The 24,691-nt window shown below is 43.6% G+C and overlaps 1 protein-coding gene across 1 annotated transcript in view; it reads right to left on the bottom strand.

Annotated features, from left to right (window-relative positions):
- Positions 1 to 24,691, bottom strand: part of THOC5 (THO complex subunit 5) — a 42,520-nt gene that overhangs the window by 6,366 nt on the left and 11,463 nt on the right. The window contains exons 6-16 of the mRNA XM_077461226.1: positions 24,510 to 24,656; positions 22,546 to 22,660; positions 18,796 to 18,928; positions 12,918 to 12,995; positions 8,241 to 8,281; positions 2,319 to 2,418; positions 2,116 to 2,224; positions 1,889 to 1,990; positions 1,673 to 1,769; positions 1,193 to 1,307; positions 1,010 to 1,113 (exon numbers count right to left, since the gene is read on the bottom strand). Coding sequence (XP_077317352.1) covers positions 1,010 to 1,113; positions 1,193 to 1,307; positions 1,673 to 1,769; positions 1,889 to 1,990; positions 2,116 to 2,224; positions 2,319 to 2,418; positions 8,241 to 8,281; positions 12,918 to 12,995; positions 18,796 to 18,928; positions 22,546 to 22,660; positions 24,510 to 24,656 — 1,141 coding nt within the window. The remainder of the gene's footprint in view (positions 1 to 1,009; positions 1,114 to 1,192; positions 1,308 to 1,672; positions 1,770 to 1,888; positions 1,991 to 2,115; positions 2,225 to 2,318; positions 2,419 to 8,240; positions 8,282 to 12,917; positions 12,996 to 18,795; positions 18,929 to 22,545; positions 22,661 to 24,509; positions 24,657 to 24,691) is intronic.

Here is a 24,691-nt window from a genome sequence, read left to right as displayed (position 1 = left end):
GGCCCTGAACTGCGTGGAACAACGTGAAACAGGTTGGCAGTACAAGAAATAGGATTTCCTAACATGGAGCAGCAGTTGAAATTATTAGACAATTGGACAGAACCCTTAATCCAACAGCAAAGTTTATCTGTAACAGTTATTACACAGGAGAAGTGTGGCTATTCCCTAAGGTTTCCATTTTAAAATGTACAAAATAAAAGCAGAGCATCTGCTATCTACTGTTCACTATTACCCAACAACTTTCTAACAAGCAGTTATTTAGGTTTACAAGCTTTCTTTCATGCACTGAGCCTTGTTGTAAGATTCTATTATCTCCAGAACACTATACACTATAGCAGGGGTGCCCAACATGTGGCCCGCGATCTCCTGCTCTGGGATAGAATAGGAATACTGTTATTAAAGGTCAGTTTATTACTAAAATCACAGTGTACATATGGGCATCTGTTCTGCAGTGGTTACTGGGCTGCTTCAAACTGATCCGCAGGTGCAGAGCAGTTTACCTGCAGGTTACAGAGTCATTGACTTCTATTACCTGCGAGTTTGGTGAGCTTTCTGAAAGTGTACCAAACCTGCAGAATATAATAGAAGTCTAGTCTATTATACCATCTATAATAGTCTATTGCAAACTGCAGGAAAGCTAAAAGGTACACTGCGTTGCACATGTGGTGTGGGTAAACCGCAGCGCATCATTGGGAAAGCAGCCTTGGACCCCTTTCACACGGTTAGTCCAACCGTCCAACCAATTGGACCCTCCATTCACTTCTAAGTAGTGGCAGACATAAACTGACTTGTGTTCTACCTCCAATACGATCCGCCAAAAAGTATCGTGGGCTGCGTCTGTGTCTGCATTTGCAGAGTGGACATGGACATGCCATCCACCCGCTCTGCTCATTGTGGCCCGCGACCGGTTACCAAGTCGCTTAAGTGGCCCTCCCTCTGCAAAAGGTTGGGCACCCTTGCACTATAGCATCCTGTCAACATAAGGTAAATATAGCTATTCTTCACTTACCACAAAATCTTCATAGGGGATCGTGTTCCACTTTGTTAACCGCGACACGACCTTGGCAGGGAAAAGATTCTGGCAATCTCCAGAAATAGGAATGACACCGTGCTCTATAAAAATGAAGCAATGAATTGCATGATGACTGTAATCTGATGAAAGATACATGCTGCAGCTAAAATGTATACATACCAAGAGATGCAAACTGCTTGTGAAGAGATAGCCGAGATTGTAGACGGGACCTCAGCAAGTGAATGGTCTTCTCCATATGACTAGCACTTAGAGCATTGTCTGCTACCACAGCAGGCTGCATAGAGAGAACAGAACAGATGTTCCTTTCTGATACGTTACAACTTTAGAGGAGAGTAAAGCAAAAAACTTTCCTGTTCTTTTACTTAGAAAAAATTCAGAAAAATGTAAGAACCTTGCCCCCATGGCGATACTTAGTCACCTTGAGAAAGGGGTCCTAGGCAGCTCTGAAATATTGGTCCACCCTAAGATGTTGGTGTACAGTACCTCTGCTGCCAAGTACCCATCTTCAGTGAAATGGTCAATGGTTATGTGTGGCGTGGTTCTTCAATGCATTCCCAAAATAAAAACATGTTTGTAATACTTAGCTAGCAAGCAATGGCAACTAATCTGCAAATAGTGTTAGGCAATAATTAAATTTACCTGTGGATGATCTGTTGGAAAATGTAGTCCACCCATTGCCTGGACCCATAAATAAGGGTGGCCAAGCTCAGAAATATAGTCACTCAAATCCTGGATACTGAAATATGAAGGAAAATTGATATAGTTGCATTCACAAATACACATGTGAAAGCTGGTACTGAGAGATGAACATTGGCATTACTTCTGATTATATGAAATCCATGTGCACTAACTCACCCCACTTTATCAAACTGGTATCTGTTGGCTGGATTTGGAGTTTTCTTGCCATTGTCTCCAGTGTAGAGACAACCGAGTACAGAGTCAGGGTTCAGCAAATCACTAGTGAAGGGAAGATATGCAAGAGGATATTACCAATGGTGCAAAGAAGCTGTGTGGCCTAAGAATACAAAATTGAAGGCTGGTTTCTCGGCTATAAAAAATAAAAAAAAATCTTTACCCCTTACCCTGCACTAATGGCATTGGAAAGCTCAGATGCTGGTGTAACCTTTGCCTTTACAGTGAGTATACTGAGGTTCATAAGGAAGAAGAAGGTCAAATTTAGAGAGCAGCCGTCTGAGGGAAAAAAAACAAAAATGGTTTGCTATATCAAACAGACCTTTATGTCATCAAAAAAACTTCTATAATAAAGAAAAAAAGCGTTGCTTACCTTTACACTTAAGTACAAGGTACACAGACAAAGGATGTTTCTTCAGCATCTCCTTTCTCTTATCATCCAGCTGTACCCCAAGTGTTGGACGTCTCCGCTTCTGCAGGAAGAGGAAGTAGAGAAAAATAAATAAAAAAGGAACATAAAAAGTCTCAGTCCACTACGATAGCCAAGGAATAAAACCTTTAAATTACAAGAAAAAAAAATGCTTCAAAAAGGCAACAATAGGTTGTAATTTTTCCTGGTGTATTGCTGAGTGGATTTCCTCCAATACACAAAAACAAAACTACCTGGTACTTTTCACATCCTCAATGTACGCTTAGTTAGGAAAACCTAAAGTTCTGAAATCATATTTGTTCCTGCTATATGCTTTCACTGTCCAATATCTGTCAAGAAGATGCCCAAGATATGTACATGCCCAGAAACTTCGATTTTGATTGACCATAGCAACATATTGTATATTAAAGTGCAGTTAAACGATTTAAAGACAGTTCCATTTAGAAAGACAACTGATTTCTCTTGGAAATAGTGACCAGACAACACTTGTTGCACATGACCTATGGCCCCTGAGACGCTTTTCGCAGTAAAAGAAGAGTCGGTAAATACTGGTATTTGAATTCCCCTAAAAGATCTTTTTTCTCCCCAGAGGACACAGCTTGCGTCTGACAGTAGTAAGAGCACATGTGACAGTATGTGCTTAGGCACTTGGATTTTTATTTACATTGGGAAATAGGTCCACAGAGACCACAACAATATAGTCAAAAGTGACAATAATACAGATAAAGTTACATATAAGTAGGGCACAGCGTCTGGGTAATGTTGATTAAATGGTAACATTTTCTTATTTGTTATCTGTTGAAAAAACAGACGATGTGTGGTTTTCTTGTATATATCTATGTATGGTATTCCTGATTGGTTTCTGATGTGGGTGTTTATATCTATAAGGTTGTCTCTTGTATCTGACTGTGGTTCGGCGGTTGCTATAGCTTGGCGAAACCATCCCCCTTCCTTTTTCTGAGTAGATAAAAGTAAAGTGGGGTAGAGATAGTTGAAATATGGGCTGCGCCCTAGAGTGCCAAGAGAAGTAGTGAAGTGGTAATAGAGAGAAAAGAGAGGGGGGGGGGGGGTGTAGTTGAGTAGGGGGGGAAAAAAAAAAAAGTGAGAGAGGGCAGGGGAACTTACGAACATGGATCTACACACTTCTCTGAGTGCTTGTCCCTCCTCTGAGTATTTGAACATATTCCATAATTGACATGTCTTGGAGTATGTCTCCTCTCTGTCTTGACTTGAGGATAAGGTCTTCCATTTTGTTGATATCTATTTTTCTTGAGCCATAAGTCTATAGACGACGGGCGCGTTGACTTCCAGTTAAGGGGGATACAGGCTTTGGCTGCGTCTAATAAATGACGTATCACCAACTTTTTGTAGACACATGCAGGGATGTCATTTGCATGCAGGAAGAAATATGCTGGGTCGCTTGGGACTGTACGATCTGTAAATTTTTGTTTTATCCGGTGGACCTCTCCCCAGAAGCTTTGGATATGTAGTAAGTTTAGGACTTTGATGGTGTTATCCCTGGCTTCTCTGTTTGGGACAAAGCCAACTTGGTCCAAATGTATTATGGTAGGTGGTGGTGTAGTCTGGAGGCTATGATTTTTGTGAAAAGTTTGAGGTCTGTGTTTAATAGGGAGATGGGGTGGTAACTCCCGCATTGTGTTGGGTCTTTACCTTCTTTTGTTATTACAGATATCTACTTGCAGTGTAGATCCATGTAGGTTTGATCCTGTGCTAAGGATCTTGAATAGGTTGACTGCATGGTTGCCTAGGGAGGGGAGTAAAGTCTTGTAATACGTGATGGTATGTTCGTCTGGCCCCGACGCCTTACCTGATTTGGCGTTGCCTAGTGCAATTTGGAGTTCTGGTAGTGTGATGGGGTCTTCTAATAGGTCTTTAACCTCGGCCGTTAGGGTTGGCATGAGAGATAGATATGAATTTTGAGGTTGCTTCCTGGGTTGGTGTCGGTGTATTCAGGTTGTATGGTGAGTTATAGAAAGATCTGAATTCTTGTGAGATTTCTTGAGGTAGGGAATGTTTCTGGCCGCTTAGGGAAATTATATGTGGTATATAAAAGATGCCAGTTTTTGTGTTCGTAGGGTCTGGGCTAGTAATCTCCCACATTTGTTCCCCGATTCGTAAATTCTCTTCTGGCATATCTGAAGTGCTGCTTTGGCCTTGAAATGTAGTAGGTCAGTAATTTGTTTGTGGGTGGTGTTTAGTTCAGTACCCAATTGCACGGATGTGCTGTTCTGTCATTTTAGTCGGGAGCCCTGCTTAATGAGTACCCCCCCCCCCCCCCAAATCATGGCTTTGTGCGCTTCCCACACTACCCCTGGTTCACTGTCAGGTGTGGAGTTAGAATTGAAGAACTGTCCTATTTCTTTTACTACATCTGCCAAGATTTCTGGGTCCTGTAGTAGGCTTTCATTTAATCGCCATGGTTGTCTCTGTGCTTTATGTATACAGTAGTATGAAAAAGTATTTGCCCCCTTCCTGATTTTTATTTCATATTTCTCACACTTAAATGATTCAGATCATCAAACAAATTTTAATATTACACAAAGATAACCAGAGTAAATCCAAGATGCAGTTTTTAAATTATTATTTTATTTATTAAGGGAAAAAAGCTGTTCACACTTGCCTGGCCCTATGTGAAAAAGTAATTGGCCCCCCATTTTTTGGAAAGCCAAGTTAAAATTTCACTTGCCACACCCACACCCCTGATTACTGCCAGACCTATTGAATCAAGAATTAACATAAGTAGAAGCTGTCTGACAAAGTGAAGCATACTAACAGATCACAAAAAGCCACACATCATGCCACAACCTAAAAATAAATTCAAGAACAGATAAGAAACAAACTAATGTATATGTATCAGTCTAGGAAGGGTTTCAAAGCCATTTCTAAGGCTTTACAACTCCAGTGAACCACGGGGAGAGCCATTATCCATAAATGGAGATAACTTGGAACAGTGGTGAACCTTCCCAGGAGTGACCGACCTACAAAAATTACTCCAAGAGCATGACGACGACTCATCCAGGAGGTCATAAAAGAACCCAGAACATCTAAAGAACTGCAGGCATCACTTGCCTCCGGTAAGATCAGTGTTCATGATTCAACAATAAGAATGAGACTAGGCAAAAATAGCATCTATGGGAAGAGTTCCAAGGCCAAAGCCTACAGCATTTCATAACAAGAATACCATACCAACAGTCAGACATGGTGGTGGTAGCGTGATGGTCTAGGGCTTGGGTCTTCAAACTATGGCCCTCCAGTTGTTCAGGAACTACAATTCCCATCATGCCTAGTCGTGTCTGTGAATGTCAGAGTTTTACAATGCCTCATGGGATGTGTAGTTTCGCAACAGCTGGAGGGCCGTAGTTTGAGGATCCCTGGTCTAGGGCTGCTTTGCAGCTTCAGGACCTGGACGACTTACCATAATTGATGGAACCATAAATTCTGAGCTCTAGAAGAATATCCTAAAGGAGAATGTCCGGCAAACAGTTTGTAACCTCAAGCGCACTTGGGTTACGCAGCAGGACAATGATCCAAAACACAACAGCAAGTCCACCTCCAAATGGTTAAAAAAAAAAAAAGGCAAAGTTTAGGTTTTGGAATGGCCTAGTCAAAGCCCAGACTTAAATCCAATTGAGATGCTGTATCATGACCGTATACAGGCTGTTCATGCTGTAAAACCCTTCAATGTGGCTGAATTAAAATGATTCTGCAAAGAAGAGTGGGCCAAAATTGGTCTACACCTATGTGAAAGACTCATTGCTAGTTATCACAAACGCTTGATTGCAGTTGTTGCTGCCAAGAGTGGCACAACCAGTTATTAGGTTTAGGGGGCAATTACTTTTTCACATAAAGCCAGGCAGGTTTAGACAGCTTTTTGGCTTAATAGATGAAACCATCATTTAAAAACTGCATTTTGTATTTACTCTGGTTATCTTTGTGTAATAATACAATTTGTTTGAGGATCTATCTGTTATGGCGTACCGTAAGGTTATCGGGGCATGGTCTGACCATGTAATTGATCCTGTCTCTGATTGCTTGTAAGTGTCTGTGGGGGGGGGGGGGATCAAAAAATAGTCAATACGTGAGTATTTATGGTGTAAAGCAGGGGTTGACAAATTTGCTTGGAATCTAGGAGCCAGCTAAAAAAGTTAGGAGCCAGGTCCGTGACGGCGATCTGGACCTGTCCCTGGCCTGACATGGAGACGAGTGAGGGGGAAGATAGCCCCCCAGCCCCCCACCTGTCTCCAAGTCATTGCCCATAGCTCTTAGAGGGACATTTTATTTTTTTCAAATGGCAATTTTTTTTAAATTGCATTTTAGTGTAAATATGAGATGTGAGGTCTCTCTGACCCCAGATCTCATATACAAGAGGACCTGTCATGCTTTTTTCTATTACAAGGGATTTTTACATTCCTTGTAATAGGAATAAAAGTGACACACATTTATTTTTTATTTTTTAAAGAACAGTGAAAAAAAGAAAAAATATAAGTTAAAATAAGAAAAAAATTTTTTTAAACGCACCCTGTCCCGCCAAGCTTGCATGCAGAAGCGAACACATATATGAAAGCAGTGTTCAAACCACACATGTGAGGTATCGCTGCGATCGGTAGAGTGAGAGCAATAATTCTAGCCCCAGATCTCCTCTAACTTAAAACGTGCAACCCGTAGAATTTTTTAAACGTCGCCTATGGAGATTTTTAAGGGTAAAATTTTTTCGCCATTCCATGAGTGGGCGCAATTTTGAACTATGTCATGTTGTGTATCGATTTACTCGATGTAACATTATCTTTCACAATATAAAAAAAATTGGGCTAACTTTACTGTATTTTTTTTGTTATTAAATACATTTTCCCCAAAAAAGTGCGCTTGTAAGTCCGCTGTGTAAATACGGTGTGACAGACAGTATTGCAACGACCACCATTTTATTCTCTAGGGTGTTAGAATAAAATATATATAGAATGTTTAGGGGTTCTGAGTAAAAGGGAAGGAGATGGAGCTTCCCCTGCCTGCCAGCCTATTAGCATTGCTGGTTGTAATTCCAACGGCCACCACAAGAGGGCGCCAGATTGCAGAAGGAACCATAGGATCGTAGAAGGCCTCAAAGCCGGGGGCTCAATTACCGGCCGCCGCCGGCGCGGCCCGACGCGGTCACGCCGGGGGGGTCCGCGGTGACAGGATACCCCCAGCTGTGATGCCCCAGGCGCCAGGTCACTAATTCTAGTCGCAAATGCGACCTGGCACCCGGGTTTTGTCGAGCCCTGGTGTAAAGAATGGGGTGGAAAAGACTCCACCCATCTATCAATTGTGTATCAATTGTGCCGTATGTAATGATGTAGAAATTCTTTTGCACATGTCTTGAGAGGTAGAGGACAGTCCAGAAGATGTGTCTTCTTTCGGTGTCAGGGGGATGTTGAGGTGTCTTTGAATGAGAAATTGACATTCTGTATATTGTGCGAGTTGTTCTAGTTGGCTTTCGAAAAATATGTCCTGTGGTCGTTTGGGGCGTAGGTTAGCAAAGGTTACCTTCACTTCTCCAATCCGACCTCTCAGAAATAACTACTGTCCCTCTTGGTCATTCTTTGCGCCTATGCGCTTCCATGGTAGGGACTTGGATTTGAACTTCACACTAGATGCTATGTACTCTAAAATAAAAGTTCTAAACATAACTAAAATAAAAATGTACTGTATAACATTTTTTCTCTCCAAAACAAAAAAGGATTTATTAATATACATTTTGCTGAATTAGCACTTATGAAAAAGGCTTGTGCAATCTAAGTGAGATTTTTTTTTTAAATAATAGCCGACGCCACCCTAATTTACGCTACACATTTCTTTACATAAACTCACCGTTGTCTGCTCCTCTTCGGCATCAGAATCACTTTCATCATCTGAAAACACATATTAAGCAAGGTAAGCTATGCAAGGACAGAACACTTTCACCCTTTAGTAAACCAAGCTGACTGACTGCAAACACCTTCCATGTAGATACAGTCGGCAACCAGATGAGGATAAAGAAAATGTCACTTTATTTCATACACACGTTCCATGATCCACACTACTAAAATGTGTGTTTACCCAGGTTGTGTAACCATTACAGATATTTCCCCTCATTTACTATCTTGATATCTTACATCTATAAAAAGGGAAATCTCCCCATCAGTGGTTGAAATTGGACTTTAACCAGTTAAGGTCAGAGGATGTAACCATAATGTTCTAAAGTCCTCTGAGCCCAGGTCTAAAGTGTGCACCTGCTGGGATCTGCTGTCAGTTTGAAAGCTGGGGTGTTGCTGTGTATCAGAACTACTATTAGAAGCAATTTCAGTGCTGACTGGCAGAAAAGCTGCACCTTCTTAATAGGGGTTGACCGATATGGGTTTTTCTCTGGCCGATGTCGAAATTTAGAAATCGTGGCCGATATATGATGCAGATTTTTTTTTTGGGACGATATATTAGGCCAATTAGATTTTATGAGATGAAGGGGGGGAAAAAAGTAACAGTTAGACCCCTTTCACACTGGGGCGTTTTTCAGACGCTTTTGGGCTAAAAATAGCACTTGTAAAGTGCCTGCAAAATGGCTCTCCTGCAGTCTCAGTGTGAAAGCCTGAGTGCTTTCACACTGAGGTGATGCGCTGGCAGGATGTTAAAAACAAACAAAAAAAAAAAAACTCCTGCAAGCAGCATCTTTGGACTGCTCCTCCACCACTCCTGCCCATTGAAATGAATGGGCACCGCTGCCGAAGAGCCTGCAAAGCGCTTCGGCAGCGGCGCTACATGGGTGCATTTAATCCCTTCATCGGCCGCTAGCCGAGTTATAAGCAGCCCACTAGGGGCTGAATAGCGCCCGCTCCAGTGTAAAAGCAGACTTAAGTAATAAGTGATACAGAAAATGTCTTACATTTAAAACATATATTAAACAAAAGAAAGCAACAATCAGTTCACTTGTATGTATAATTTAGATTAAAAAAAAATATATATATATATATATATATATATATATATATATATATATATATATATATATATATATATATATATATATATATATATATATATATATATATATATATATATATCTCAAATATACAAAAACAGGTAATAAAAACTTTTGGCTAACTTTACTTTTTTTTAAGTCATTCATTATAGTGTATTTTTTCCAAAATAAATTGTGTTTGAAAGACCGCTGCACAAATACTGTGCGACATAGAATATTGCAACAACCGCCATTTATTCCCAAGGGTCTCTGCTAAAACTATATATCTATATCTATCTACATCTATATATATTCTAAGTGATTTTCTAGCAGAAAATACAGGATTTTTACTTGTAAGCAACAAGTGTCAGAAAAGATTTAGGGCTCCTTCACACGGACGTGTCCGTGTACGGAGCCCGCTCTGCTCAGCGGGGGATCGCTCAGTCAATCCCCGCTGAGCAGGCAGATGACAGGTCCGTCTCTGCACACTGTGCAGGGACGGACCTGTCAGAGCGCAGCTCTCCCCTATGGGGGATCGGATGAAGACGGACCATAGAGTCTGTCGTCACCCGATCCGATTACGGACGGAAAAGTAGGTTTTTCCTCAGTCCCACTTTTTCGAATCGGAGCGGGTCCAATGTCAGCGGACATGTCACCGCTGACATCCATTGCTCCATAGACCTCTATAGAGTGCCCGTTCAGGTCCACCTAAAAAACTGACAGGCGGACCTGAATAGATCATCTATGTGAAAGAGGCCTTAGTCTTTAAATAGTTAAACTGAAAACTCCTACACACAGAGTTCAGTCCATTGATAAGTATAAACATTGTATCTCTTTGGTTCTTTTCTCAGACTTGGCAGGATGCCCAGATAGGAGAGACAAGTCTCCACAGGAAGACTTCAGGCAACTTGTATGGACTTGTCATTTTCAAGTCCTGCTGAAGTTTTAAATCAGCCTTTTTTTATCAGCACAATTAGCCGATGCAGATTAATTAAAAAATGCCAAAAATCGGCAGATGTATCGGTCGACCTCTACTTCTCAATGCACACAAACATTTCATATGGAATTTTATAAATATTGATATTTTATCCTTTCGTTTTATGTAGCATTATATAAAACACACAAAACTAAAAGAAAAAAAAATGCATTAAAGTATTAAAGTATATCATTAGGCACTTTTTCTTAGTTGTTGATAGTGTGGGGAAAGGGTAGAACTCGGTCAGGTTTTTATTGTTGTGTGAGAGGAGAATCGCCTCTCTATAGATCTACTGGTGACCATTGTCCCCAAGACAAATTGATGGAAAACACAACATTAGAGTTGTCCCCACAACAAGTGGTAAGGTGAAATCTTCCAAAGGTGACACAGGTTACTTCTTTTTGCATTTATAGTACAGTGAAGTGAAATTTCCTCAATATTAAACAAAATTGAAACAAGAAGAAAAACCAGCAGGTGTTCTAAAGCTTCCCAATTTAAAACTCTATATACATTTTTTTTTGAATGTACTGTTCATACATATTTGTTAATAACTGTCAGAAACATTATTTTGGTGTGAAGATAAATAGGACAAAATTACATACAGGCAGTCCCTGGGTTACAAACAAGATAGGGACTGTAGGTTTGTTCTTAAGTTCAATTTGTTTGTAAGTCGGAATGGGTAGATTTTTTTTTAAGTGTAGCTCCAGCCAATTCCTAAGCCTTTTGGATAGCATAGGAAAGGGTTAACACCTCTGTAACATTTGTTTTGCTTTCTGCACCCCTGTTCAGAAGATTTCACCTCACTTTCTGTCCCTGTGACAAATGGATTTTGAAAATTTTGGGTTGTTAGGGAAACAAGGCCTGGTAATAAAGCATCAGTGGAGACACCTTTTCCCCACAACGCTTACAAGAGTGAATTTCCCTTCCTAGGGGTAGATTTCCTCTCGCTTCCTGTTGTCTCCCTTTGTAAGTGGGAGTCGTTTGTAAGTCAGATGTTTGTAACTAGGGGACTGCCTGTAATCAAACGAGCACTTTCCAACCATTGGTAGGTGTATTGCAATCCCAAGGTCCTAAGGGTTTAAGCTCTACTGTTTACATTCATCTTTTAGCAACCTCAATCTTTTTCAACCATATATGTTGCATCAGTCATATTTAAACCCTGATAAGACTGCATGCTATGCATTGCATACCAACGTCAGAGTGCACTAGATGCACCTATCAACGTGAAGGTTTTACTAATGTAAGATGGTTGTGCCCTGTTATAGCTGGCTATTGGAAGAGAGTGACTGCCATAATGTCCCAAATTCTTTCTATTCCAGTGCCATGTACTCCACAGATTTTTTTGCTGTGTATAATTAGACAACGAACAATGGCCAAAATATACTAGAGTATTGCTGAGGTAAACACTGTTTCTGGCCCATAAGGCTATTTTGCGTAAATGGAATCAATCTGCTCCTCCATCTGACCGTCAATGGATTTAGAATGTGAACCAGATATTACCTTATGAAAAACGTATTTCTGAGCACCGAGGTTGCCCTAATAAATAGAACAAGGTGTAGAAACCCTGGTGTTCATCTATTCTCGTAACTACTACTATATGAAGTGTTCATAGTGCATACTTAACCTATATGTTAAGGCATGATTGTACCTGGGTACTTATAGAATAGAAATATATATATATATATATATATATAATATTATTCTGTACCCAATCTCTCCTAACTTGGCTAATGAGTAATTTGTCACAGTCTTTTTATCAGGACTGGTTCTATGGACTTTATATACAATCATGGATATGTTCTGTATTTGTGTACTGAATTTTTGTATTTCTTATACTCATGTTAAGTGTACTGGTTATTGTATCAAACTTTTTTTTGCATCTCGCCAATAATAATAAAAAAAAAAAATCTATTTGCATTTTCCGGGGAATTAAAGCTTACTGCAACAGAAAACTGGTGCAGAAAACTGTCTGGAGTGGCATGCGCCACATTAATTAAGCAGATTTAGGTCTATCTGCCCCAGTTTCTATTTCAGAGCGAAGAGGAAACTGGAGTGGGTTCTCCCTGCGACTGTTTAGAAAACTTCCGCAGATCTCTGTCAGCTCCTGAGCTGGCGTAGAGAATGTGAGCTATCAGCAGACAGCTCACATTCCCCTCCCAGCTCAGACCAACAGAACCTTCACAGCCCTCCTCCTGCATTCAGCTGAGCATGCAGGAATCTGAAGCATGCAGCTAAAGCTGCTTTTCTGTGCTGTGAAAGACAACATAGAACATGGAGCAGATCAGTTCTAATTAACAAAAAAAGAAAAACAAAATTAACAATGGAAAGAAGAAAAAAAAATACAAAGTCCCTGGTTATTAGGTCTAGAATAAGTAAAAAAAGAATAAATCTATGTCACTGCTTTACGAATAAAAATATTCAGAAACATAAGCATCAGAATATGTTTTGGATCCATCCAAGAACCTATCCTTTGAGGAAATAGAAAAGAACAGACAAGAAAACAAATGACAAACAGAAAAGCAATTACATCATGTTCAGTCTTCAAGATGGATCAAATAATTGCTTTTTAGCAAACTACCTTGTGAATCGTCTGGTGGCTTAAACAAAGCTTTTGCCTCATCGACATTCCCTTCAATGGTGACCAAGAGCTTCTTGTCTACAACATTATATAGAAAAATGATTATACAAAAAACAGAACAGAAAACTCAGGGAAAAAGTATCACCTGTAATCAGTCATTTAAATGGCTTATTTTCTGGGTCCCTGTAGAATCTAGTGTGAACACTGTACTAACGGAACAGATTACTAGATGCCATCTGGAGCCCTGATTTAATGGCAACTAAGCTCTAACTTAGACAGGTATTAGGGAAGGGCTAACCAGCAGTTATGTGTATTTCCTAGTGACACAGTTAACTGTGTGCTAGAAATCAAGCTAGCTGGATGACCAGTCGACAACTGGTTAAACCCTTCTTAGCAGCATAGAGGGTTAATCATGTGGGAATCCCTAGGTTTATACAGCAAAAGATAAAAGATGGACAAAAATCAGTAGAATGTGCAACTAAGTGAATAGAAATATATATATCCCTGTTATTTTGCCCACAAAATTATTCTAGAGTCATGTAAATATGAAAGTTCTAATATGTCTTATGAAAAAAATAAAATGCAGTCATATTGAAGCAGGCATAAATAAAAGGACACTACATAAAAACAAAAAGAAAAAAACTCAAATGCTTACAGACAAAACAATCGGAAATATTCATGCAAGTCCAAGGTTAATAATGCATTTTGCTCTTTGCATCCGTAACTGAGAGAAGGCAAATCAGAAAGGTCTCACTTTAATATTTACAGCAGGGCAATCTCTCAGAATTACTACAGGACCAATACGAACTATGAAGCTTGCGCTAAAGAGTACACAAATCCAACATCACACAGCCCCGTGGAGGACAGAGTGGATGTGAGCAGATGTATACTCTCCCTGCATATAGGGTTTGGAGTAACTCTTCATATGGGCTGACATCAGAGAGAGAAAAGAAATGAAGAAAGCATGACAAGAATGAGAGTGAGCAAGAGAGAGAAAGACAAAAAACATGTAGGGGAATGGCACAGAAAACAACATGGTGATATCTTGGCTACAAGCCAGGGAGAGGTATGGGACAAATCATTTTCTGGGATTCTGGTATGTACGAATGGTGCTGTGCCTGAGGTTTATAAGCTTCTTTTAGTACAATCTAGAGCTGTGAAAACATTGGAGACAAAACAACGTCCAACACAGGCACAAGTTAAACAAACAATCTCAATGAAGAAAGTCAAAGTTGAACTCCATGTGAAGTGAAAAAATGACTCCTCCAGTATGCCCCATGAGTTAAATGTTTTCCTTTGCCACAATGCTGGTCGCTGGCAATCTGAAGTCATCAAGTCCTGCATTGTACATGAGAACAGTGAGGGGGCCAACCCATCCAAGAGTGTTGGGAGAACAAGGCATAAGCCAAGTAAAGCTGCTTATTCGTTTAGTACCAAGCATTTAACCCTTGCAATGTGGAGGGGATAAACTGTCAGAAAGGGGAGGGGGAAGGGAGTTGGGAATGCACAGATAATTTTTTTTTTACTTACCTGCTTCCAGACCAGCCGCCGCAGTTTTACTGCGGCAGGCTGGCTCCCCTGTGCGAAATCACATTACTGTATGTGATCTCGCAGGGTCCGGATAGCAGGTGCGATGACCGCCGACCATGAGCGTTGGAGACCAGGAGACACAGAACAGGGACAAGTGTGCGTTTCCCTGTTCTGTTCCGATAGGACTGACAAGCAGCAACAAGTCACAGCTCTTCCCCTCCAGGTGCATCGCGTCGACACGCAGACGCACAGCTCCACAGCCAGCCACTCAGTAGAAAGAAGTCCCAAACAAGCAGACTGCGAGTCTGTCTCCACAAAATATGGACCACGGACGTACAACTAAGTAGATGTCCGGCCAAGAGAGAACAAAGCACGGCTCTCCCGATCCTAAAGACGGAGATCGTCTAGGTAACCCACGATTGTGATCCCACGTTGTCACAACAACGCCAAAATTGGAGCCAATACCTTGGTAAGGACTCGGGGTGCTGAAGCCAAAGGGGAGAGTCACAAACTGGTAGTGATCTTCCTCTACTGCAAATCGCAGAAGCCTCTGATGCCTGAGGCATATGAGTATCTGCAGGTATGGGTCCTGGATATCCAGACACCAATGAGTCGCCCTGATGGAGTGCAGCGACTATGGAGCGAACTACAAACAGATTGGAAAAGAATCCCTGAAACCCCTCTCTTTCTGGAACAGGCACTATCACCCCACGGCTGAGCAGGTCCCTTACTGCCCCAAACAGGGCCCCCCGGCGAGCCAGGAGTAAGGGTATGCTGGAGGGGAAAAATCTGTTTGGTGTCCAAGACAGGAACTCTATCTTATAGCCCGATGAAATTAGATCGCAGACCCATTGGTTGGACAGCCGGGAGGCCCACCGGGCTGCAAACTCCTGAAGGTGACCCCCCACCCGTGTGACGGGCAGGGGCAAACATTCATGCGGTAGCACTTTTGCTCACTGCTGGCTTTCTAGGCTTGAGAGTCCAGGGATGCTTCTGTCCCTCAGTAGTCGCCCTTTCGGACTGGGAGCGTTTTCCTGAAGTCCCGGGCAGACGAAAAAGGCTCTTTTGGAGTGGAAAATGAGGGCAATTGCCTGCGGCGTGGCTCCTTACCCTTCCTGGACTGTGGGAGCAAAGTGCTCTTCCCACCTGTGACATTCTTAATAATGTCATCCAGCGAGACTCCAAATAGCCGCTTCACCAAGGAAGGGTAAATCTGTCAAGGCTTTTTTTTTTTTTTTTTTTTAAGATGCCTGGTCCGCAGACCAGCATTTCAGCCAGATCAGGCGCCACAGTATCACTGCTGATACTGATGCTCTGGAGAGCAAATGGAAGCAATATCCAGGGCCCCGTCATAGACCTACTTAAGGCCGTGCACTAACTGGTCTGTTAGTTCCAAGAAGACAGGAGAAGAATGCTGCTTCTTCAATTCACGGTGCAATAGTTTTGCACACTCAGTAAGTGTCTGCGACACCAATGCTGTGGCCAGAACCGGTCATATCGCTAACCCCACTACTGTAAACATGGACCGGGCCACTGCCTCAGCCCTTCTGTCGGTAGGGTCCTTAAATGCAGGAGTCCCTTCTACTGGGATCGTGGTTACTTTATTTAACCTGGATACTGGGGAGTCCACGACCGGGGGAGCCGACCATTTTTTTTTAAAGGCGGCTCTCCTCAAAGGGGTAGCACACCACTATTCTTTTTGGGACCGAAAAGGTCCATTGCAGGCTTCCCCATACGGAAACACCTTAGGTGTACGGGCTGGCTTATGGGACCCAAAAGGGACTGCTACCTCAGCAGAGGATCCTGCTGCATCCTGTATTTTTAGGGTATCACGCACAGCTGTGATAAGTGCTCCAACTAGAGCTTTGTCTTGTGCGGACACGGAATCATCCTCAATGTCCAATCGGTCCTGGTCAGCATCCTCTGACACATCAGGGCTGCCAGTCACTGCCGGGCGCGAGTCTGAGTCAGAACTCTCCCCCGAGGATGGGGGGGGGGGGGCAGGGGCTGCTTTTTACCGCTTTTGCGCCCACACACCGCCTCCACCCTGGCAACGAATGTGTCAGAGACCGCTGACAAAGCGTTCAAAGGCACTGCACTGTTTCCAGACAAGCTGGTTGCAATTGCAGGGAGGTCTGGGGAAGAAACCCCAGTTTCTGACACCATGTTGATCCACCCTGTCTGCCACCCTTGGGGACTTAGTACAAGGTGCTCAATCCCACCCCACCTAGCTGCTGCAGACTGAGGGCCCCCCACCGCAGGACTCGCCACCCTGACCGAGTGCTGCGCCGTGCTGTTACAGATGCCAGTGTCAGCTCCCAGGTGTCCAGGACAAAAAAAAAAAAAAAACACGCTCTTCTGAGGTACAGAAACCAGCGCTGTGGAGAAAAACCATGCTGAGGCTACAAGAAAATGGCCGCCGGGTGCCCTGTATAGAGAAATCACAGGGAGAATGGCCGCTGAACTTCGAGAAAATGGCCGCCGACCATGCTTCTTACAGAGACTAACAGAAAATGGCTGACGAACAACTTTACACAAAGAATGTACACAGATAATGTCAGCGCTATGGCGACAGCACATGCAAAGCCCACAGACACCAGCAAAGAGACAAAAGACAGCCCAGGGACACAGAGCCAGCACAGCTCCCAATCAAGGATCAGAGCCCCCCCCCGGAGGACCCCTGGCTCAGGTACACACACTGCTCAACAGCCCAGTCATGCCGCATCCCCACGGGGGTGGGGTGGAGGAAGGGAAAACAGGGACAGGGAGAGAAGAAAGGGAGGGAGTTACAATAGCTTTTCATAGATCATGCCCTTGTGTACTCATGGAAGTGCGACCCCCGAATGCTGCTTTCTCTTTGTTAAGGGTAGATTACAGGGTCAGGACTATACATTTGCCTCAATCTATGCCCCTAATTATAATACCATTAACTTCCCATCCATGACCCTGTTGGGGAGGTTTAGGGAGGGTTTATTGGTATTGGGTGGAGATCTTACGCTTGATCCTGGTATGGACACCTCATTGGTTAAAACACTGTTATCGTTTAGAGCCCAAAGGCATATTAAACAATGTTTACGATCTCTTCACTTGGTAGATAGCTGGTGGGCGTTACATAATCGGGAAAGAGATTATAGTTATTATTCTAAAAATCCATAATACATACTCACGGATTGACATGTTAATGGTGGACCAGTTCTATCTATATTATTTTAATTTTACTTTTCTGCTATAGGATCAATTACTCTATCAGATTATGCACCTATAGTCCGGAGTTTTCTTTTTATCTCTGTTGGTAGTATGGAGCGGACATGGCGGTTGAACAAGTCCATCTTGGATGACAAGTTGGTTTTGGAGTCTCTATCCCATAAATTGGCATTATATTAGGAAATAAATATACCCGGTGAGGTGTCTAGTCAAGCGGTGTGGGAAGCACACAAGATGGTAATTAAAAGGGAAATTATTGCACACAGTTCCCGTATTAGAAAGGAGAGACAAAAGGGAAATTGTAGACCTCTAAGAATACATACATAAGCTTGAAATTAAACATAAGGCCAGCCTGAGCTTAGGGGATGCTCAAAGATTGGAAACATTGCGGTCTAGCCTTAACCAATATTTGGACCGGAAAGTTAAAAATAGGTATTTCCCTCACTGCTTTTATGAACAGGGGAGTAAGGATGGAAGGTTGTTGGCTAGACAACTGAAGAAACAACAAGATTCACGTCACGTTCACACTTTAACAGTGAACAAAACAGATAGCGGACACCCAAACTATAGCTGCTTAATTTCAGCGTTTTTATAAATCTCTGTAGAATATAGATTTGATTTCTGCAGGTGCTGTGACAGAGGTTTGTGAACAGGATTCGAGAGTACTTAAAGGCCTCGGAATTGCCTGCCATGCCGACCACAGCTCTCAAGGAAATGGAACGATCTATCTCTTTTGAGGAGTTGGTAATGGCATTACCAATGGGTAGAAGCCTGGGACCTGATGGCTTCACAAATACATATTATAAAAAGTTTTTGCCAATTCTGCTACACCCTCTATGTAGTTATTTTAATTCCATCACATCGTCCGAACCTGTGGTTCCCCTCAGGGGAAGACTTAAGAAATTTAGATCTATGGGGAGCAGATGGAGAGGCTACATGTGCTAGGGTTGCTCCAATAGGCACTTTGTTACCCCTATCGGATCTTATATTGACCTGGGGAGATATACCAATGGCCCTGCATTCTTTATTTGAAGCCTACAGTTGCCAGCTGGACTGGTACCCAGTGTATGGGCATAAACATAAGTAGACAAACCTAGAACAGTATTATACTTTGTATATAAAAGAGAATGATGCAGGTACTCACCACATGCCTGACTGTAGGCGCTGGCCTGGACAAACAGTACATAGAGAGGTGCTGGAAGATGGCGTGCTATCTCATACTGTTTATGCATGCAATCAAATGGCATTGACAAGTATTCCTGGACTGGTAGTGAAGCCTGGTGATGGAATAATTGGCATTTCTAATTTAACATATCATCTTTTATATTACATTTTCAAACACTTAATTTCTGAATGATGCCCATAGTTTGCATTAATTATAGACACGTCTGCCATAAGAATCATCAAAAGTAAACCAAAAGTAAAAAAAATAAAAAATAAAAAGAGAGCAATTTATCCAAGCTCTAGGAAAATCTATTTGCTGGTCAATTTTCAAAATCACGAATGTATACACTGTTGAAACTCCAGTTTATGCAACATTAAAAGTGAATCTACCAAAACTAAAAAAGTGTGCTAGCTGCTACTGCTTCATTAGACAAAAAAAAAAATATATATATTGTCTGTGCATCTCCGACACACACACTGTAGTTAAAGGGGTTGTAAAGGTAAATTTTTTATTTTCTAAATAGGTTCCTTTAAGCTAGGGCATTGTTGGTTCACTTACCTTTTCCTTTGATTTCCCTTCTAAATGTTTTTTTGCTTTGTCTGAATATCTCACTTCCTGTTTCTCCTCAGTAAACTTCTCACCATCATCGGAGCTGGTGGTTAGTCAGCCAGAACAGCTTACTGGGGTGAAACAGGAAGTGAGAAATTTAGACAAAGAAAACAAAGAAAAAAAACATTTAGAAGGGAAATCGAAGGAAAAGATAAGTGAACCAACAATGCACTAGCTTAAAGGAACCTATGTAGAAAATAAAAAAAATTACCTTTACAACCCCTTTAAGGCTAGATTCACACTAGCCGCCACTGTGCGTTCCGGTTGCAGGTGCGGGAATCTCATCAATTCCCACACCTGCAACCGTATCGCACTGCTCTTGCGAGATCTGTAGGGCTGCTATTCATTCTGAATGGCACCCCCATGCATCTCAGCCCACAGTGCGATCGTGGGTGCAGGAAAACCGCATGGTCAAAAAGACCATGCAGTTTCCCTGCGGCCGCGTAATGAAAAAGGTGCATGCACGCGTGTGGATGCGACACAGTGACCTATTCAAATGAATGGGGCGCCGTGTTCAAATAAAATGAAGGACTCACCGCCACACTAGTGTGAACCTAGCGTAAAAGACTTCAAAAGAATAGCAGTTAAGCACTGCTCAGCTAACTTCCTACTATCTATTAACAGTGATCTTACTGCCTATAGCAGTAACCCGATTGGATACTGTAACGTTGGGTAGACATCTGTTACAAATCAAAAGCCGAGGCATTTAGTGGCAAATCCATGCCCAATTGAGCCATCCCAGCCTACCATCACACTACCCAGTAAGGTGCTTTATTGGTCTAAAGCAAGAGTCTCCAAACTTTTTAAACAAAAAAGGGTCATTTAGCTATACTTTAGGTTTTAGGGGTCCTGACTGTGGTCGCTGGGAGTAGAAAATGCCCCAGTGGAGTAAATCATGCCCCCCATCACTGGTTACAGTGGGAAGAGCAATGCCCCCCCGTCGTTGGTGCCAGCGGGTGAAACGGGGGCCGCCTCCCCGTCATCGGCGCCAGCGGGTGAAACGGGGGCCGCCCCCCCGTCGTCGGCGCCAGCGGGTGAAACGGGGGCCGCCCCCCCCCGTCGTCGGCCACTGCGGGTGAAATGGGCCCCCCCCCGTCGTCGGCCACTGCGGGTGAAATGGGGTCCCCCCCCCGTCGTCGGCCACTGCGGGTGAAATGGTGCCCACCCCCCCGTCATTGGCCACTGCGGGTAAAATGGTGCCCCCCCCCTCGTTGGCGACTGCGGGTGAAATGGTGCCCCCCCCCGTCGTTGGCGACTGCGGGTGAAATGGTGCCCCCCATCATTAGTGACTGCGGGTGAAATGGTGCCCCCCATCATTAGTGACTGCGGGTGAAATGGTGCCCCCCATCATTGGTGACTGCGGGTGAAATGGTGCCCCCCATCATTGGTGACTGCGGGTGAAATGGTGCCCCCCATCATTGGTGACTGCGGGTGAAATGGTGCCCCCCATCATTGGTGACTGCGGGTGAAATGGTGCCCCCCATCATTGGTGACTGCGGGTGAAATGGTGCCCCCCCATCATTGGTGACTGCGGGTGAAATGGTGCCCCCCCATCATTGGTGACTGCGGGTGAAATGGTGCCCCCCCATCATTGGTGACTGCGGGTGAAATGGTGCCCCCCATCATTGGTGACTGCGGGTGAAATGGTGCCCCCCCATCATTGGTGACTGCGGGTGAAATGGTGCCCCCCCATCATTGGTGACTGCGGGTGAAATGGTGCCCCCCCATCATTGGTGACTGCGGGTGAAATGGTGCCCCCCCATCATTGGTGACTGCGGGTGAAATGGTGCCCCCCCATCATTGGTGACTGCGGGTGAAATGGTGCCCCCCCATCATTGGTGACTGCGGGTGAAATGGTGCCCCCCCATCATTGGTGACTGCGGGTGAAATGGTGCCCCCCCATCATTGGTGACTGCGGGTGAAATGGTGCCCCCCCATCATTGGTGACTGCGGGTGAAATGGTGCCCCCCCCCCCATCATTGGTGACTGCGGGTGAAATGGTGCCCCCCCCCCATCATTGGTGACTGCGGGTGAAATGGTGCCCCCCCCCCCATCATTGGTGACTGCGGGTGAAATGGTGCCCCCCCCCCATCATTGGTGACTGCGGGTGAAATGGTGCCCCCCCATCATTGGTGACTGCAGGTGAAATGGTGCCCCCCATCATTGGTGACTGCGGGTGAAATGGTGCCCCCCCCCCATCATTGGTGACTGCGGGTGAAATGGTGCCCCCCCATCATTGGTGACTGCGGGTGAAATGGTGCCCCCCCATCATTGGTGACTGCGGGTGAAATGGTGCCCCCCCATCAATGGTGACTGCGGGTGAAATGGTGCCCCCCCATCATTGGTGACTGCGGGTGAAATGGTGCCCCCCCATCAATGGTGACTGCGGGTGAAATGGTGCCCCCCCATCAATGGTGACTGCGGGTGAAATGGTGCCCCCCCATCAATGGTGACTGCGGGTGAAATGGTGCCCCCCCATCAATGGTGACTGCGGGTGAAATGGTGCCCCCCCATCAATGGTGACTGCGGGTGAAATGGTGCCCCCCCATCAATGGTGACTGTGGGTGAAATGGTGCCCCCCCATCAATGGTGACTGCGGGTGAAATGGTGCCCCCCCATCAATGGTGACTGCGGGTGAAATGGTGCCCCCCCATCAATGGTGTCAGTCGGTGGAATGGTGCCGTGATGGCTAGATAAAGGCAAGCAAAGGCACACTCCCGGCCCCTGGGTTGCAGTTTGGTGACAACTGGCCTAAAAGAACAGGTAATGGATAATGGCAATCTGCCCTTAAGACAAAAACTACTGCTGACCATTTTTAGTAGGGAAGTTAAGCAAATGCAGACCTTCCTTCCTCCATGGTAAAGGTTTTCTGTAATGTGTGAGGGTTCAGAGGGGCACACAGAACTATCTTTTCTGGTTATGAAAGTTCAAGGCATATATAAAATAAAAAATGAGGAGTGCTTATGACCACATCCAATTGTAAGGAACTCCGTTTCACTATATGCAACAAAGTGGAAGCACACCTCAGCCAGGAGTGACAGATCTCTATATCCCTTACAGTATGACCTTATACATCAACAATAGTTTCAATAAAGTCCTCACTTTTTTACAATAGATTACCTGCATAATGTTATGAAGCTGTGGCTGAAGACTGTTCAGATATTCCTTCTTCACTTCTATCTCTTTTAGAATTTTCTCTTTACTGGCCAAACTCTCCTTGTACTTCTCTGCCAATCTAAAACAGTACACAAAACATGTAGATTGTCTCACACACGCCATTTCAAAGGATACACATATTTTGTTAATTCTTGTCCAGCCGACACTGGTCATTTGCATATGAAATAAAGAGAATTCTCCCAAAGGTTGGCACAGACAGCAATAAAAAAAGTTTATGGAGGTTCTAAATCTGACCCCGCTCTACAAGATTAAGTTTTACTCTTCATATTGGAGAAGTTGCCCCCTGTATCAGTGACACCCTGTCACCCAGGGTGACATACATAGGGGAAACTACCTGCTACGCAGCAAAAATAACCCTGTAGCAGTTTTAACTCTGCAGTCACAGAGAGCAGAAGGTGTAATAAAATCTCCCCAAGAAGGCGGATACAATCAGCAAAAAAGACCCTTTAACTGCTTCAGCCCCGGAAGATTTTACCCCCTTCCTGACCAGAGCACTTTTTGCGATTCGGCACTGTCGCTTTAACTGACAATTGCTTGGCTGTGCGACATGGCTACCAAACAAAATTTTTGCGACCCGACTCTCGGAGGGGTCCCAATCGGTGCGCGCGATTGTTCTGCGGCAGATTTAAAGGGACGTACAGGTATGCCCATTTGCCCAGCTGTGCCATTCTGCCGATGTACATCGACGTCGGGAATCGGTTAATCCTTTCCCACAGTAAAAAAAATTAAATAATGATCTTTATATTGTAAGATTTAAAGGCAGTAGTAAACCACCGTGTGTTTGAGAACCTGAAAAGCAAAGCCATAAATGTGCTAGTTTACATCGCATACTAGCACATTATGTGAAACTTACCTTAGAAAGAAGCCTTTCCAGCGGTAAGCTGTCACAGTTGACAAGGCTTACATCTTCACCTGGTCTTCCTTTCTGGGTTCCGCATTGTGGCTGGAGCCGCATTGACGTCACTCCTGCGCAGGAACTGTAGTTTACGGCACGTGACTGAAGGAACAGCACCGGTGGCTGTTCCTTCAGGAGCGCATGTGCTGATGACGTAACCAGTTGCATGTACAGTAAATATCTCCTAAACCATGCATGTTTAGGAGATATTTACAGTATCTATAGGCAAGTCTTATTTTAGGCACAAATTATGCATGGGCGTTTACTCCCACTTTAACCACTTGCTTACTGGGCACTTAAACCCCCCTCCTGTCCAGACCAATTTTCAGCTTTCAGCGCTGATGCATTTTGAATGACAATTGCGCGGTCATACAACACCGTACGCCAAATGAATTATAGAGCTTTATTTTGGTGGTATTTGATCACCTCTGCGGTTTTTATTTTTTGTTCAATAAATTTAAAAAGACTGAATTAAAAAAAAAAAAAAAATAATAAAATGTATATTTTGTTATAAAATCTTGTAAACAGGTAATTGCTCTCCTTCATTGATGCACGCTGATTAGGTGGCACTCATGGGTGGCAATAATGGGCACTGATTGGCACCCCTGGTTGGCATTGATAGGGAATTAGGCACTCATGGGAATTGATAGGTGGCAATGGCAGGGGGCACCGATGTCCCTTGCATATAAGCCGGTGATCTGCTTTTTTTGCTCCTCACGCAAAAAAATATTACTGAGCTTTTATTTACATCATGTGATCAGCTGTCATTGGCTGGGATCGGCCCCTTACTCGGATTTGTGATCACCCGAGTCTCAGTGACCACAGCACGCAACGCGTGCGGCCCGCATGCAAAAGGGGAGGAAATCATATGACGGCCTCCTGGAAATGCAGGTCCACGCTGTGGCCGTCATTCAGCTAAAGCACGGATGCCAAGAGGTTAAAAACACCAAAATAATGACCTAGTAAATACATTACTACAGTGTTAACTCTAATATGGTAAATGGCATTTTACCTTTGCCTCTGCTCAAGCTCCCAGTCCAAACGGGCTAATGTTTGTTGATGGGGATCCCCAGAAGTTATGTCTGGCTTGCTAATATCTGAAGGAGCATCACGGTAAAATTCTTCCACACTTACCAACTCAATTTCTTCATGCTTAGATCTGCAGAGAAAATAAATGCAATAAATTGACATGTT

The sequence above is a fragment of the Lithobates pipiens genome, unplaced genomic scaffold (assembly GCF_037356315.1).
Source record: "Lithobates pipiens isolate NorthernLeopardFrog02 unplaced genomic scaffold, aLitPip1_a1.2 Scaffold_3, whole genome shotgun sequence".
In the NCBI taxonomy this organism is placed as follows: Eukaryota; Metazoa; Chordata; class Amphibia; order Anura; family Ranidae; genus Lithobates; species Lithobates pipiens.
Note: the sequence above shows the minus strand (reverse complement) of the source record. Positions and strands in the feature narration are given on the sequence as shown.